Source organism: Phragmites australis, chromosome 18, assembly GCF_958298935.1.
Source record: "Phragmites australis chromosome 18, lpPhrAust1.1, whole genome shotgun sequence".
Lineage (NCBI taxonomy): Eukaryota > Viridiplantae > Streptophyta > Magnoliopsida > Poales > Poaceae > Phragmites > Phragmites australis.
The window spans coordinates 6,994,404-7,011,497 of record NC_084938.1 but is presented as its reverse complement, the minus strand read 5'-3'; the positions used below and the strand labels follow the sequence as shown (position 1 = coordinate 7,011,497).

The following is a 17,094-nucleotide window of genomic DNA, read 5'->3' as shown; positions in this document are numbered from 1 at the left end:
AGGGGGTGGTATGGCATGGGCGACAGCGATGGGTGATTTTGGGGGCTTGGGCATCCGATTTGGGAGGCGCATCATCACGAAGAAGGAAAAGGGAGCAGGTGCCACCGGAAATTGCAGGGTTAACGTGCGTTCGGATGGGGGAGTGGAACAAGCGACGGGAGCGAAGACGGGCGGGGACACGGCAGACAGTGAGCTCGAGGTAGGCGACGGCAGGGCTGGGGTTGGTCGAAAGCGTGATGGAGGCAAGGAGGATCTTGTGGAGGATGATGTCCTCCACCTCGTTGGGAATGCGCTGCGGCCACGCCAGCGGCGAGGATGCTGCTGCTGCTGCTTCTACTTCTACTTCCACCTTGGGCTTGGGGAATCGTGTGTCGCGGTGGGTCAAGAGAAGGGCTACGTCGACGGATTGGGGTGGGCGCGTGGGGCAGTGCGTCCATGTGTGCGAGCAAGGTCGATGGCAGATCGACGCATCTACGAGTTGGAGCGATGGGACGATGCTGGGCCCACATGTTGGCGCTCGGTGGTACGAGGGAGGCAGAACGCGTGCAGATGACACACGACGAAAGGAAAATAACAAATGTTTGACGTAGTGGAGATAACCTCAAATTAACAATTATGTTTTTTTGTTTTTGTGGGCTTTATTTTTTTTATTTGGCCCAATTGAAAGGTTAGTTTCCTTTTGCATTAGCGGGTTTGTGTTGCGGAGGAGAGAAGACAAACATGTACCAAAGGACGACCGTTATGGGAGACCATTTCACGAGAGCCCCTTTTATTGAATTTGATTGGAGGAATATCTTTGAATAGGATATAATCATCTAGTTTTGAAAGTGTTTGATTTAAGAACATATATAGATAGAGTGGTCACCTTCCAGTAATATTTTTCTGGATGTTAGATGAGTCTATCTATGAAAAAATGCTAGAGGGAGCTATCAATATTTTGAATGCGTTTTTATCTCTACTGATATAGTATATTCTGATTGACCAGAATAAATATACTTTTTTATATTACGTTTTAAATGATATTATCTCATACACTGTTTATCTGATTTATGATCCAATTATACCATTATATTTATTGCAATAAATCAACAAAACAAAAGGTAGTATAATTATTTTAATAAAAAACTAAATATATAATAAACAAGTCCTATAAAATTTTAACTACCCATTCAAGTTCGATCCATCCAACCATATAAAATATAAATAACCCTATCATACTATAAAAAATAAATAGCGATATTCCATCCGACTATGTCCTCGAACCAAAAGAACCTAACTGACCACGGTCACTTGAGCTCAACCGCTGTCCAGCCTCTTCTGTCCCTACACCGAGTCCACCGCTCGCCCCGTGCACCCGTCTCCTTCCCCTTCGCACTCCCCGAACCCCAGATCCCACTGCTCCCCAGATGCGAGCCCTAACCCTAGCTCTCATTCCATGGCGTGCCTCGCGATCTCCCTACAGCCGGTGAACGGCCCCGACATCCTCCTCCAGACGCGCTCTTGGTTCCCCGTCTCCCGCGCCCTCGCCGCCGTCTCCGCCTTCCGCGTCGCGCGCCTCCACCTCGCGCGCGGGAAGCAGACTCCTCAGTCCCCCGCCGCCTTGCTCGACGCCATCGGCGACGACCCCCTCGCCTCCGCGTCCGGGCAGCTCGTCGTCGGCGTCGAGTCGCAGTACCGCGTCGTGTACCGCCTCGTCAACTCCATCTACGTGCTCGGCGTCACCACCGCCTCCGACCATGCCTCCCCCGCCGTCCACGCCTTCGCCGTCGCCGACGCCGTCGGCCAAGCCGTCTCCGTCGTCGTCGCCGCCTGTCGCGGGGTCGACGTCACGCCCGAGAAGGTGCATCGCAAGTACCCTGAGGTCTACCTCGCCCTCGATCTCGTCCTCCACGGCGTCGGATCCGTCCGCCTCTCCCAGATCCTCGCCACCATCCATGGCGATAACCTCGCGCGCATGGTCAACTCCTCCCCCGACGCCGAGGCCCGAGCCCGTGGCGCAGATCCCTGGCCCGCCGTCGAGCACCTCGCGCACGACCGCCACGCCGCGAGGGAGGGCTTCTCCGGCGCCTCGTTCGAGCTCCCCCAGGAGACCCTCGCTGCTGGTGACGAGTTCTCGTCTAACATTGCCCCCGCGACCACCGTCGCCACTGGGGATGAGGCTCCACCTGAGGAGGCGCCGCCTGTGGAGAAGGACCCCTTTGCAGCCAGCGACCTGATTGTTAACAAGCCGGAGGAGGCATTGGTGGGTGCGTTCAAGAAGAACAACGAAACTGCCCTTGTGGTTGCTGATCCTGCAGCTGCACTTGCTGGATTGGAGGTAACGACTTTGCCACCAGCTGAGGCGACTAAGCCGACATTTATCGGTGTTGAAGGGTTTGAGGGTGACTATGGTGGAATTGAGTTTGGCAACGAGGAAGCTTCACTTGCTGAGGCATTTGAAGGGATCAATGCACCCTTTGGGGGTGGGCTGGATGCTTCTGAGTTTGTTACCACAACAAAGAAGAATCATAAGGACAGGACCATCACTGGTCTTGAGCTGCTAGCAACAAGTGGGCAGCCACCAAATGCAGCTGTTGGTACTCCGCTGGAGAATTTATTGGTGACCAAGAGAACGGAGATGACTGCCCCTGAGTTGTACATTGCGGAGGAGATCAATGCAGTATTCAAGGAGTCCATTCTATCACGGGTTGGTTTGAAGGGTACAATCTTCCTCCGAACCTTGCCACTGAACAAGGCAGCGGGGAAAGAGACAGAGTTCTCGTTCCGGCTTGAGGGTACATCTGGAATGAAGAGGGCTGCTTTGCAGAGTAATGTGTTAAGTAACCTGCAGAACGGGCTGTTCCATGTCAGGACAACCTCGAAGGAGGAGCCCATTCCCATTATGAAGTACAGCTTCCTGCCCAAGCACTCACCTCTTCCTTTGAGGATGCGCCTTGTGAAGCGCCATATTGGGACATTGCTCTCAGTGATGATACAGTACGCGTCGAATCCAATGTTGCCACAGCCATTGAGCAATGTGATGTTCACTGTTAAGCTTCCTGTGGATCCGACTCTGCTCAATGTTTCACCCAAGGCTGTGCTTAACCGGGCAGAGAGGGAGCTTAGATGGCACATTCCAGACATTCCCCTGAAAGGTCCAGCTGGAAGGCTCAGGGCACGGATGCCTGTTGACCAGGACTCCAAGGATGGTGAGCTAGAGGTTGTTGGGATGGTGAAATTTGCTTACCAAGGGCCATTCACATTGTCTGGCATCAAACTATGCCCAGCCACTGATGGCATTGCCCAGTTTAATGAGGTCGGCCATACCTTCTCATGTGGGAGTTACCTGTGCATCTGATTGGTACCTTCTTTGTACTTTAGGTGCTACTTGCCATTTTTTTTGTCTGTTTACTTATACAGCTGGATGTGAACTTCCCATTGTATGTAAGGATGTGCATGTGTTTTTGTGAGGCTGAATTCTATCATGTTTTTTAGGTGTCTATTATTATCTTGATATGGTACCTGCCATTTACTCGTCATAGCTACTCATCCTTTTACACATTTTTAATCTGTACAAAGAAACAATGTACTTTGTGAGGCTGAAATCTATCCTTATTTTTGAGTTGTCTACCATTATCTTGATATGGTACCTGTCATTTACTCATCATTGCTACTCATCCTTCCACACATTAAAAGAAACAATGTACTTTGCTGTTCTCTTGAACCATTATACTACTGCTTCTCTCGTTCAGTCATGCACTGTTGGAAGATACCACTGCTTCTGATTAAAGAGCATGCCATTGGATTGAGTTCCTATAGAAGACATCCAGTCATTTGCGCAAATTATTGATTTACAAAAATGTTGCAGTGATCGATTTCCTCTGCTTTTATTGCGTGTTGTTCCTTGCTAAATCTGTGGGCGTTAAGTTAAAATTAGCCTCATAGCGCTATATGGATACCTGTTTAGCTAGTTACACTCAAGTTTTAACTTTAGTTGCGTTTGTGTATAACATTCACTGTGGATTGTTCTCTAGAAAAGGAAGAATTCACTGGTGCTTCTAGTTAGCAAGCTGCGCATTAGCTATATAATTGATCTCCTAACAAATACTTTGTTTGTATGTAACTTATGTACATGATAACATCAATATCGAGTTATTCATATCTGCTAGATGATCACAGCTATCTGCTGCATTACTATTGGTTCTCTGTCTAATCGCTAGTGAATGACAAGTTAGTATTTAGATTATTTTACCATTCTTCAGTCCTATATTGGTAATGACAATTATAAATCTTAATTTCACCTATACTAATGCTCTTATACCTTATGATTGATTAGTATGCAAAACTTAAGTGGCATCTAATGCTAATAGTTGTTATCATGGTGTCAATGTTGCTTGTATCAATAGTGATTAATTTAAAAATGATGTGTGTCTGTAGATGCCATGGCTTTGACTAGTTACGTGTTGTTGGACAATATTTCTATTGGCACAATAGATGAATATTAGTTCCATGAACGGATCTTACGGCTAAATCTGCATTGCAGCAAAAGGAACTACCTCAAGCTTGTCGTGGACAATTAAAGTTCAGTTAGTCTCCCTCTGGTAAAAAAATAAGTGATGTCAACGATGTGTGGTATCTGTAAAATGGCATATGAAAATGGCAAGAGTATGGTATCTGTGTTTAAAAATACTTTCATATCATTATAATTTATTAGGTTTTACAGCTATAATGCAATATAAATCAGTGGTCTACTTTTTCTATTGATACTGTTGATATTCAAAACATTATTTTTTTCTTCACTGGAGGTTGTTGTTGTTAGTTGTTTGTTCCCTTTGTTAAAGTAGCTCAACCTATTGCATCTTTCCATTCAACTTGTATGAATGTAATGGCTACTTAGTGCAGTTAATGGGTCTTGGGAAAACTGTAACTTTCATATGATTCTGAAGGTCTTGTTTTCAATTTTCAATTGACCAGAAAATAAACTTGATCTGTAACCAAAAAATATCTCCCCCTTCGTTTTGAACCACTGATTTTACAAATCCTTGCATAGATTTTTATTGGCCTATTGGCTATTGCATATTAGAATGTAGACTATCTGTGATATCCTGAAATATGGTCTTATTCACAGTACTTGACTATCATATTTCTCTTCATGTCAATACTGTTTTCCGATTCTCACAGCCAATAGAAGCATGGTTTTATGTTTGAAAGGATTTTCACCCCCTTTTGCACACATGCTGCTTGTTTTGGCTCCTCAGACCAAATTTGTAATACATGGAAATTGGTATTCACAACTACTTACACCTTTTTTGTTGGAATATATAGTATAAGTGTATTGGAATGCCAATACACTGCTGTCATCTTCTGCAGAATTTCTCTTTTCTTTTTTCAGTGCTCCCTAAAGAGTGTTGCTTTTGTTTTCTTTACAACCTTGTCTGTAACTGTAACAACCTTTCCTCATCGCCAATAATATGCATCCTCATCATGCAGATTTTACCTCCTTCCCTGTCATCTTCTGCAGAATCTCTCTGCTCTTTTTTTTTTCAGTCTCTGAATTGCTTTTGTATGGACCTTAACTCAGATGCCCAAGACCTTAATGTCAATTGTTTCTGAGGTTTGTATTATAAATATTATTTGATTTCGCTATATGTTATCTCTTAGTTTTTAGCATTTTTTGTTGCTTTTTACCTTGCTGATTCTCTGATTTGGTTATTAGATTTGGAAAACAACTTGAGTAAAAGCAAGGAGACAAACAATTGTGCCTTTTGATTCAAGATATTTTTATCTCTCAATGACCCCTTTTACCCCTTTCTTTTGAACAAATAGGTAGCAAGTTTTTTTGTTTGGTTCTCGTTGTTCAACTCAGAGTTATTTATTTTTTAACATTTAAAGAAAATTATGGTCTAATATTTTCTTTGAAGACTGTTTACTATTTTATTATGTAATATTGGTTTAGCATAGTACAATATTGTTCATTAATGCAATGGCATTGATGATTGTTGTAGCTGACGACTTTCATATAAATAGAATATGCACATATCATCATAGCAGATTGTGTAAGAGTATTATCTATTAGCTCAAGAAGGTTTTTGAATTTCCACTCACTGATTTAAAAGTTTTGATTGTACTATCTTTTGAATGGCAGTCATCGGCTTTCAAAAGTTCATTTGCTGAATGTATTTTCACTATTAAAAGTAGAAGAATTGGGAAAAAAAGAGAGTAGAAGTTAGCCATGAAGTAGAATTCGCCTTTTAGCAAAAGGATTCTAGTTCATCTCATTCTGTTCACTTTTAGTTTTAGGCAAATCAGTGACTAAATCAGGATTTCGGTTCACCTTTTGTTTAAGCCAATCAGTGATTCAATCAGGAATTTAGGATAGAAAATTAGATACCGGATGACCTAGAAGGCTTTTTGATGTATCTTGATTGGATTAACTTGTTGGTATCATCTTCATGGTTTTTCTTGTGGGAATTGGATTATTTTCTATCTATCCATGTTACTGTTAGTGTATTTCGCAGGACCCTGCTGGCTGCCGAATGATATTTTCATGTTTTTCTTTACTTGAAATGATAGTTCAGTTATATCTATGGGAACTTCTTAATTTTCTGAATCTTTGAATCTGTAGTTAGTTGTGAATCACGAGGTTCATGCTTATGTATTAGATTGTTGTCTATTAAGAAACCAAAGTTTCTGAAAGATGATAGGAATTTGAAGCTTGTAAATAATGCATTCTATTGCAGTAGGAGCGTGTCACCTGGTTTAAAAGCATTTTTGTACCTGTTTCAGCTCGTTTGGTGGTTCAATGTTGAAATATGTGTGGTACAGTCATTAACTTGTCATGCAGGTCTTGCTCTTTTTCTTACAGTGAATGATGAAGTGTAAAAGCATTCTTTTTTTCCAGAATATTATCATGCTTATGTTTAAAGCTGTATCCGCTCTAAATGAAATCAGATTCGTTCAATTGTTTAGGAACTGTGAGTAATGATTTATGTTTTCAAAACACATAAGAAAAGGAGGTGATGATGTAGTATCATTGTCCTTGCTGTCCATTCTCTGGTAAGTGCTTATTGGATATAGTTTTTGGCACAAGATGATCCACTGGCATTACGCTTCTGACATTCATGTTTGGGCTTACCTACTAGTGCTCCATGTACAGCTTGAAATACATTTGTTTTATTGTCAGCTCTTTCCTGCTCTGATAGCCGCCTCTTTTATTTCTATCAATTGTTGTAATAATCGTCTTTACTGCGCATGCCATTTTTAATCAGTAACTTCACTCGTATCACAGTGGCCATCATGATTTCCCTTTTTTGTTTTCAGTTTTACCTTTGTTCTACCAAAGAAATATTCATCTTTACATCAAAGAGACGAAGCTAAGACTGATTCTTTTGCTGATCATAACAGTATGTGGATACTTTCCCATCTCCGCTTTACATTTGCGCAACTCTGAATAGATGGAGCATTGAAGCACATTCCTTTCCGGATTGTGAGCCTTGTGTTGTTGGAGAGCTTGGTAGCAGATTCGCGAGCAGGTGAGCCTGACCGTGCAGTTACAAAAACTCACCTATTTGGTGAGGACGACTTCACCGGCCTATGGTTCAAGCTTTTTGTGCAATGATGAAAGGAAAGAAAGGTGAGCATCTGGCTGTTTTGTTCTCTTCCTGTTGATCTGTCGTGCAAGCACTCGATTTGATTAAGTAAAATTTGAACTCTCGGACTCTGGGTCGCACCAAATTTTTAGATGTAAAAATGCCAACGTTCTGCTCTTAAAATTATTATTTTTATTTATTTGAACCATTTTCTTTATAATATTTTGAGAAGTCTTAGAAAGATATTTTCAAAATCGAACCTTTTGGCCACACCAAGGCCGATGGTGTAACAACCAGACGTGCCGGGGAAAAAAAACCTTGTCACGACAGCACGTTGCATTGCACAGTAGCAATTAGTTGTAGCAGCAACATTCATGAACCGTTATTCAAGGCTCAATATATTTTTAAATGCTTTTAGCAAAAGGTTCACAGTCAAAATAAAACAAAAATTCGATTAGGCCATATGAAAAAAGAACAACTGCTTTTTTATTCACAGGAGGACTGCACTGATGCTTTTGCCCATTTATATCTGCGCTGTGGGACCTATTTGTATTTTCATATATTGTCACTGTGGCACATAGGCACATAATCTGCTATAGTAAATATGCAATTTTGTCGCCAGAAATGGTCCAAAATTGTTGACTACTTAGTTCTGAAGCTAGCTCGCAGTGGCCGCTGTACGACATCATTTTGTCGTATATTTGCATCGGTGTTACATATACATGAAAAAGAAAGAAAGAAAGAAAGAAAGTAAAAAAAGCTAGACGAGCCTATTTCTTTTAGGCCAGTCTGGGCTCTCTCCTCCCCCTTCACTTCTGCCGGTTCGAGTCGGCCCAGCCCCCTTTCCCTTCTCTTCTCGCTGGCACGTGGCCCAGCCCAGCAGGACGACCTCCTTCTCCTGCACTGAACCGGTCCGGCCCGGTCGCCCCCTCTCCTCCTTATCCCATCCCCTGAGCTGCCATGGGGGGGGGGGGCTCCTACTTCTCTTCCTTCTCACACGTGTTGCCTCCTGCACCACCTTGCCCATGGCCCGTGCCGGGTCACATCGCCCCTTCCTGGGCCCAAGCCGTCTAGCCGTGTGCGCTCCTCTCCCCCTCTCCTCTAGCTGGAAGACCGCCACCGTCACATCCTTTCCTCAACTAATTCGTCCCCGTGCTTATCTCTTCCCCAAAACTCGAGCGCCTTTAATCTGATTCCTCTGCAACGGAAGACCCCTAGCCACCGCTATAAGAGGCCGGGAGTGGGGTGCCCACGGAGGAGGAGGAGGCAACACAGAGAGGGGGGCTAGATCCGAGGGAATAGAGATAAAGAGAGAGAGAGCCACCGCTGCTACAATCCATCACATTGCTGTCGTTGTTCTTGCTCGCCGGAGCGCCATGGCCACCATCTCTCTCGCCGATGGATCTCCATAGTAGCCGCCCCCTTCCCCTCCTTCTTTCTGCTACAAGAGCGTCGACCGGCCTTTGTGCCGTGGCCATGAGCAAGCAGGTGTCTACGCAGGCCGGCCTTGCGCTGCGCCGTGCAAGCAGGGATTTACACCTGCCGGCCTTGCGCCGCGCCGTGCGAGCAGGTGTTTACGCTAGCCAACCTTACGCAGCGCCGTGCAAGTAGGTGGCGTTGGCCGGCCTTGCACCGCGCCCTGCGAGCAGGTTGTTCTTTTGTCCGTGATGGTGTCCGGCCGGCTCTTGTTGCCGCGCCCATAGAAGAGGTTTTGTGTGTTGGCTAGCTATTCTTTTGCTTGGTGATGGAGTCTAGCCAGCCCTCGTGTCGCGTCCGTGGAGGTTATGATGTGTGCTTTGGCCGGCCGGCCTTGCGCCGCGTCGTGCGAGCAGGTGTTTACGTCGGCCGGCCTTGCGCCACGCCATGCGAGCAGGTGGCACCCGTCGACCTTGCGCCGTGCCGTGCGAGCAGGTGGTTCTTTTGTCTATGACAGTGATTCGGCCGGCCTTGCGCTATGTCGTGCGAGTAGGTGTTTACGCCAGTCGGCCTTGCGCCACGCGATGCGAGCAAGTGCCGCTGGTTGGCCTTGCGCCGCGCCGTGCGAGCAGGTGGTTCTTTTGTCTGTGATTGTGTTCGGCCGGCCCTCGTGCCGCATCCGTGGAGATTATGCTGCGTGCTTTGGCCTGTGGTTCTTTGTTCTGTGGTTTTGATCTGGCCGACCTTTGTCACCACAACCGTGTGATACAGGTGTGTTCCGGTTGGTCTTCATGCCGTGGTCATCGAGTTGGAGTCTGCCCGGCCCTCATGCCACGTTCGTGGAGGTTATGCTGCGTGCTTTGGCCGGTGGTTCTTTCCTCTGTGGTGGCAATCCGACCGGCCTTCATCGCCGTGACCACGTGACGGCCTTCATCGTCGTGACCACGTGATACAGGTGTGTTCTGGCCGGTCTTCGTGTTGTGGCCATCGAGTTGGGTTCCAGCTAGTGCTCGCGCCGTGGCCATGGAGCATGAGCTGCTGCTGTGCGAGCCGTTGTTGGGTCCTTTCTGATTCGTGTGGGTCTCTGGCCGTGTATGCCCCGTGCTGCACGAGTGCGTTGAGTTTTGCTTTGGCCTGGCTGGCTTCATGCTGTGACTGTTGAATTTAGTTTTGTTTCCGGCAGTGCGTGCCTCTGTGACGTGCGACGCGCCGAGTTTGATTTTACTCTGGCTGGAATGTATGTGTGCCTCGCTGTTGGGATGATCTGTATGGCCTTTGTCGTGTGTACGTGCTGCCGGCAGGGTGGGTTGTGCCTCTAGCGGCTTGCCGCTGGTTGGGTGGGCTGTGTCGCCGCGTGTGTGTGCCTCACGAGTTTTGGCTGTGCCGTTGAGTTGGCCTCCATGCGTATGCTCTGGCCGACCTAGTGAAGATGTATTCCGCCGTGTCAAGATGCTTTGGCCAGGTCTGTGGTTGCTACCACCAGGATACTTGCGGGCATGTGTTTGTGCTGGTGTTCTGATGATCTTTGTGGAACTTTGGTTAGTGTATGCTGGCCACGCTGTTGAGATGTCCATGCTAGGCATTAACGCATTAGCGTGTTTGGGACATCAAGCCAGTGCTTTGGCATTTCCTTCTTTGTCAATGGATTCTAGGCACTATTGTTGTATCTGGTTGCCTATTCTCAGGTGGCTAATGGTGTTAACCCTTTATTGTCCAGTTATTAATCATATGTTACTATCTTAAAGGAAATTGTTGTCTGTTACCTGTGGCTATCCCATTATGATAGCTCGGTTTAGTTGGCTATTCCTTTAGTAATGAAGGGGTTTGAACTATGGTTGCTGGCGGTTTGATGAGGGACTTGGTGGTTGTGGGTTTGGCCTCCTGCTATCGTCAGTCTTGTTGAGCTGTTACTAGTAATACTCATTCCTCTGATGATTGATGGCAATAAAGTTGAGGCTGTAGCTCTTGATTTCTCTGAGGGATTGATGGTTATAGCACTGATAATCTTCTTTCTGTGAAGCTGGTTATAGCCTTGTTGGTTTGACTTGCGGTTGCCTGTTGCCTTTGAGTTAACCAATGATGATAGTGAGGCCAAAGGGAGAATGTTGCCTATGTTGCCGAAACCTATGATGTTAGGACTGAGGTATCGAGTCACTGTTCGCATCCCCACACAGTCAACGCCCTACTCCCTTGTCTTCGGCACAGAAGCTGTGTTACCCCTTGAGCTAGATTGTCGTGCACAATGAGATCATGCAGGACGAGTGGGTTCGCCTTCGGCTCCAGGAATTGGATGCACTTGATGAAGAGTGCCTCAACACCCTTCAAAATCTTCAGTTTTTCATGATACTTGGCAGCTATTTTATTCCTTTAAGTTTATGAGCACCAAGTCGAGCCTTTGCTCCTTTTCCTCGCGCAGGCTTTACTTGATGGGGGGCATTTGTATGACGTCATTTTGTCCTATATTTGCACCGGTGTCTATACATATATATGAAAAAGAAAGAAAGGAAAAGGAAAAGGAAAAAAGCTAGGCGGGCCCATTTCTTTTAGACCAGCCCGGGCTCTCTCCTCCCCTTCTCTTCTATCGACTCGAGCCGGCCCAGCCCCCTTTCCCTTCTCTTCTCCCTGCTGCGTGGCCCAGCCTAGCTAGTCGACCTCCTTCTCCCGCACTGAACCAGCCCGGCCCGGTCGCCCCCTCTCCTCCTTATCCTGTCACCCGAGCTGCCCTAGGAGGTGGCCAGCTCCTGTTTCTCTTCCCTCTCCCACGCACCGCCTCCTGCGCCGCCTTGCCCATGGCCCATGCCAGGTCACACCGCCCCTTCCTGGGCCCAAGCTGCCTGGCCGTGCGCGCTCCTCTCCCCCTCTCCTCTGGCTGGTGGACCGCCGCCGCCGCTGCATCCCTTCCTCAACTAATTCATCCCTGTGCTTATCTCTTCCCATCCCTATTTCTTCCCCAAAACCCAAGTGCCTTTGATCTGATTCCTCCGCGAGGGAAGACCCCTAGCCGCCACTATAAGAGGTCGGGAGGGGGGGTGCCCGTGGAGGAGGAGGAGGCAACATAGAGAGTGTCGGCCGGCCTTTGTGTCATGGCTGTGCGCAAGCAGGTGTCTATGCTGGCCGGCCTTGTGCCACACCGTGTGAGCAGGTGGCACCGACCGGTCTTGCACCGCACCATGCGAGCAGGTGGTTCTTTTGTCTGTGATGGTGTCCAGCCGACTCTTGTTGCCACGCCTGTAGAAGAGGTGATGTGTGTTGGCCAGCTGTTCTTTTGCTTGGAGATGGAGTCTGACCAGCCCTCATGCCGCGTCCATGGAGGTTATGCTTCGTGATTTGGCCAGTGCTTTGGCCGGTCGGCCTTGCGCCGCTTTGTGCAAGCAGGCGTTTACGCCAACCGGCCTTGCGCCGCCCCGTGCAAGCATGTGGCGCTAGCCGGCCTTGCACCACACTGTGCGAGCAAGTGGTTCTTTTGTCTTTGATGGTGATGCGACCGGCCTTGCACCGCGCCGTGCGAGCAGGTGTTTACACCGGCCGGCCTTGTGGGGGAACTGTCCAAATAGTATTCTAGTTAATCACCAGGAGGATCATTATTTACAATCACAACCTCGATGATTAACCAGAATGTCATTCCGGTAGTCCCGGCACGTGTTTACTTCTAGGATCGGAACACATGCCTTTATAACATATAACATCACAACACAGCTTAAGAAAAAGCAAGTAATTAAAATTACATTACAAATTCTTAAGGATTTACCAAGTTATTACAATGTACAGCAAAAGAGAGCTAAGAGGAGACTAAAACATGCTTAACTCCTAATCTGCAAAAGAAACTACGCAAAGGAAGACTAAAACTATACAATAAAAGCAGGATGGAGCCATATGCCCTTAGGCTCCATCACAAAAGCACGTCAACAGAGTAGGATGCACTACTCATGCCAGCAACTACCCTCGGTAGGCGTGAAGTAGCCAAAGACTAACTCCTCCTCACCTGTAAAACTTATAGAGCAGCTGAGTACGAAGGTACTCGCAAGACTTAATCCATAATGAAAAACTTATAATTAGCCCGACTCCAAGAATCATGCATTTGGATGTTAGCAAGAAAACGATCACATGGTTAAGTAAAATTTACATGCAAAAGCAATTTGACACATACATGTGTGAGCACGTAAACTTAACTAACAACAAAACCACTATATACTCTACAAAGACCAACTGTACATAAATGTAACTGGAACCATAACGAACATATATGTAACACGAACCATCTCCACCATAACCAACCACAATCTACAACGGAACTCTACGATGGTGCGCATGGACAGAAGGCATGCTCATGACCGAGAGCGCGACATTTTGAAATATGTTTACACCATGTAGGGGGATATTCCTTTACCCACACGACATGAGGACCATTCGTCTTGTGCCACCTGCTAAAGTGCACATAAAGGGATACTTATGACAACCTTTCCCAATAAGCCTCAACCATTTGATACATGCATCGCTCGGTGTGGAGGTATTTAGAACTATTCCTGGAGCAAACTAGATACCTCTTCTGAGCCCGCCCGCTCACACCGTCGATGTTCAGGCCCAAATTATCACAGCTAACAAAAGGTATTTGGCTCGCCTTACCATTAGATCGACATGTGATGAGTACGGTAAGTGCTTAAGTCAATGGCGGCCAACGATCGGTGCTTAACCGATGCAAAGTGGTCTATGGTATTCGGGCTCCTTCCCCAAAGTACCCTGAGAACCTCCTCCAGGGCAGATGATACCCCTAACACCGCTCACATCTCGTCTCATGCTCACCACTCATCAACTCATCATCAATATCATTGTGTAAGTAATTATTAAGTCTATGCTCGCGAACGATGAAACATTTCACCGCTCGACTTCTATCATAAACCTATGCAATACTAAGCAACTCATATCACATTTTAAGTTAGACATTAACATGATTATGCCCGGGCTACAAGGATATGGATCAACAACAATTGAAGAAAAAGATCATGCATCTACATAGGTTCTACCCACCATATTCCAACATTGACTCAAACTCCTGCATACATACATAAGACATATTTATCAATTTATACCATATGAGATCCAAAGTATTGGGATAAGTATGCTTAGATGATTGCCTTGTTGCTCTAGAGTTTGCCTTATGCTACCCGTGCAACACTCGCAAAATTCGGGGAGATGGACGTCGTCTTCGATCACCACCAGGTCATGCGCCGGTTCTCCACTCACTAAAGAAGAATGATGCAATAATGAGTATGATTGAAGTGCAACAATGCATGCCACAATATACATAAAAACATGTTAGATGTGCAAGACACACGAATTAATGTTACACTAAGCGATCTAAACGAAATAGGAAAAAAATCATGAGACCGAAGTATCCAGGTTGACTTGGAGTATTCGGGTTCCGGAGCCTCCAGGCCAACTTCCGGAGAGGGTTCTCTGTTAGCCATTTTCGATTTAACCCGGAACCTCCGGGTTGGTCTGGACTATCCGAGTTGTGTCGGACACTCCGGGTGAGGCTCCGGGTGAGGGTGCTCACTTAAATCTGTCGGTTTAACCCGGACCCTTCGGGCTTACCCGGATTATCCGGGTGGGGCAAACTTAGACATTCTCAAAAATCTTCCCTTAGGCGATTCAACTCATATGGCAGATCTATGATACAAAAATATGTATATGCTCTATCCAAAGGATTCTAGACCCAACTTGCACCCTAAACCCTAACGATTTGTGAATACAATTCAATGGGCTTTTTCCTGTTGAACCCAGAGTATCCGGGCTGTCCAGAACAACTGTTTTTGAGGGGATTTTGGGGTCGGTTTGATTTGCAAGCCACACCAAATCTAAGGGGAATATGCTAGGGATAGTTCAAGGAGTTTGGAACTCACTTATCAACCTAGCTACATGACTTCATAGCTCAAATTCGCTCAAAACTACATTTTGCTCCAAAAACTCAAGAACATCTAAAGAACTCAAGAACAACTTGATTCCTCCATGAAAATTAAAACGAATTGGACAGATGAGTAGCTCGTGAGCTTGTGATCGTGTGGATACCACATGCATACCTCAAATCCTTCTCTTGAGGTCGGATTTTGGGGAGAGGGAGAGAATGCTTGAGAGAGAGAGTGAGAGGGGGAGCTCCTCCCTTGCTTTGGCTAGCTGGAGAGGGAGAGGGAGACATGGGGGAGTGAGGGAGGGAGAGAGAGAGGGAGAAGGTGGCTACTGCCCCTCTAGGTGGTTAGGATGGTGGTCCCATATGTGGGGCCCACATGTTAAGGAAAAGGTCCGTTTTAACTGCGAATTTTATTATTTTCTCTCCCAAATTTATTTATCTCATCCAATTGACTTTAGACTAATTGCATTAGCATTCCAAAATAAAATTACACAAAATTAAATATAATGCTTAAAAAGCGTGATTGTGCTTAATTGTGTAATTAAGAATTTGGGACGTGACAAGCCTTGCGCCGCATCGTGCGAGCAGGTGGCGCCGGTTGGCCTTGCGCCGCGCCATGCGTGCAGGTGGTTCTTTTGTCTGTGATGGTGTCCGACCAGCCCTCGTGCCGTGTCCATGGAGGTTATGCTGTGTGCTTTGGCCGGTGGTTCTTTGCTCTGTGGTGGTGACCCGGCAAGCCTTCGTCGCCGCGACCGTGTGATAGAGGTGTGTTCTGGCTGGTCTTTGTGCCGTGGCCGTCGAGTTGGAGTCCGGCCAGCCCTTGTGCCGTGTCTGTGGAGGTTATGTTGCGTGCTTTGACCGGTGCTTCTTTGCTCTGTGGTGGTGATCCGGCCGGCCTTCATCACCACGACCGTGTGATACAGGTGTGTTCTGGCCGGTCTTCGTGACGTGGCCATCGAGTTGGGTTCCGGCCACCACTCGCGTTGTTGGGTCCTTTCTGATTCGTGTGGGTCTCTGGTCATGTGTGCCCCGTGCTGCACGAGCGCGTTGAGTTTTGCTTTGGCCCGGTTGGCTTCATGCTATGACTGTTGAATTTTGTTTTGTCTCCGGCCGTGCGTGCCTCCGTGTCGTGCGAGCGCATCGAGTTTGATTTTACTCCGGCTGGAATGCATGTGTGCCTCACCGTTGGGATGATCGGTATGGCCTTTATCGTGTGTACATGCTACCGGCAAGGTGGGCATGCCGCTAGTGGCTTGCCGCTGGTTGGGTGGGCCATACCACCGCGCGTGTATTCCCCGCGAGTTTTCGGCTATGCCGTTGAGTTGGCCTCCATGTGTGTGCTCTGGCCAACCTAGTGAAGATGTATTCCGCCGTGTTGAGATGCTTTGGCCAAGTCTATGGTTGCTACCATCAAGATACTTGCGAGTGTGTGTTTGTGCTAGTGTTATGATGATCTTTGCTGCACTCTGGTTAGTGTATGCTGGCCACACTGTTGAGATGTCCATGTAGGCATTAAAGCGTTGGCGTGTTTGGGACATCAGGCCAATGCTTTGGCATTTCCTTCTTCGTCAACAGATTCTGGGCACTATTGTTGTATCTGGTTGCCTATTCTCAGGTGGCTGATGGTGTTAACCCTTTGTTGTCCAGTTATTAACCATTTGTTACTGCCTTAAAGGAAATTGTTGTCTGTTACCTATGGCTGTCCCGTTATGATAGCTTGGTTTAGTTGGCTATTCCTTTAGCAATGAAGGGATTTGAACTATGGTTGCTGGAGGTTTGATGAGGGACTTGGTGGCTATGGGTTTGGCCTCCTGCTATCACCAGTCTTGTTGAGCTGTTATTAGTAATGCTCATTTCTCTGATGATTGATGGCAATAAAGTTGAGGTTGTGGCTCTTGCTTTCTTTGAGGGATTGATGGTTATAGCATTGATAAGCTTTTTTCTGTGAAGTTGGTTATAGCCTTGTTGGTTTGACTTGCGGTTGCCTGTTGCCTTTGAGTTAACCGATAATGATAGTGAGGCCAAAGGGGGAATATTGCCTATGTTGCCGAGACCTATGATGCTAGGGTTGAGGTCAAGGGAGGGTTTGTATGGCTAAGCCGAGCGCTGGGCTCCTGGGTAATGCCGTTTGTAGCTATATGAGACGCCATGCCCCTAACCTTTCTCTCACGTCTTATATATGTCACCTGAGGCCGAGGTCGATGA

At 46.7% G+C, this 17,094-nt stretch overlaps 1 protein-coding gene across 3 annotated transcripts; it reads left to right on the top strand.

The window, feature by feature from the left end:
* Positions 1–1,259: 1,259 nt before the first annotated feature.
* Positions 1,260–7,602, top strand: LOC133899089 (uncharacterized). 3 transcript variants are annotated; one of them, XM_062340016.1, is made up of 2 exons: positions 1,260–3,340; positions 7,384–7,602. In XM_062340016.1, the coding sequence occupies exon 1, from the start codon at positions 1,436–1,438 to the stop codon at positions 3,335–3,337; it is 1,902 nt and encodes a 633-aa protein (XP_062196000.1). In that variant the 5' UTR covers positions 1,260–1,435; the 3' UTR covers positions 3,338–3,340; positions 7,384–7,602. The 3 variants fall into 3 exon arrangements, with proteins under 3 accessions (XP_062196000.1, XP_062196001.1, XP_062196002.1); XM_062340017.1 differs by lacking the exon at positions 7,384–7,602 and adding an exon at positions 7,300–7,316; XM_062340018.1 differs by lacking the exon at positions 7,384–7,602 and adding an exon at positions 4,417–4,621.
* The last annotated feature ends 9,492 nt before the right edge of the window (positions 7,603–17,094 follow it).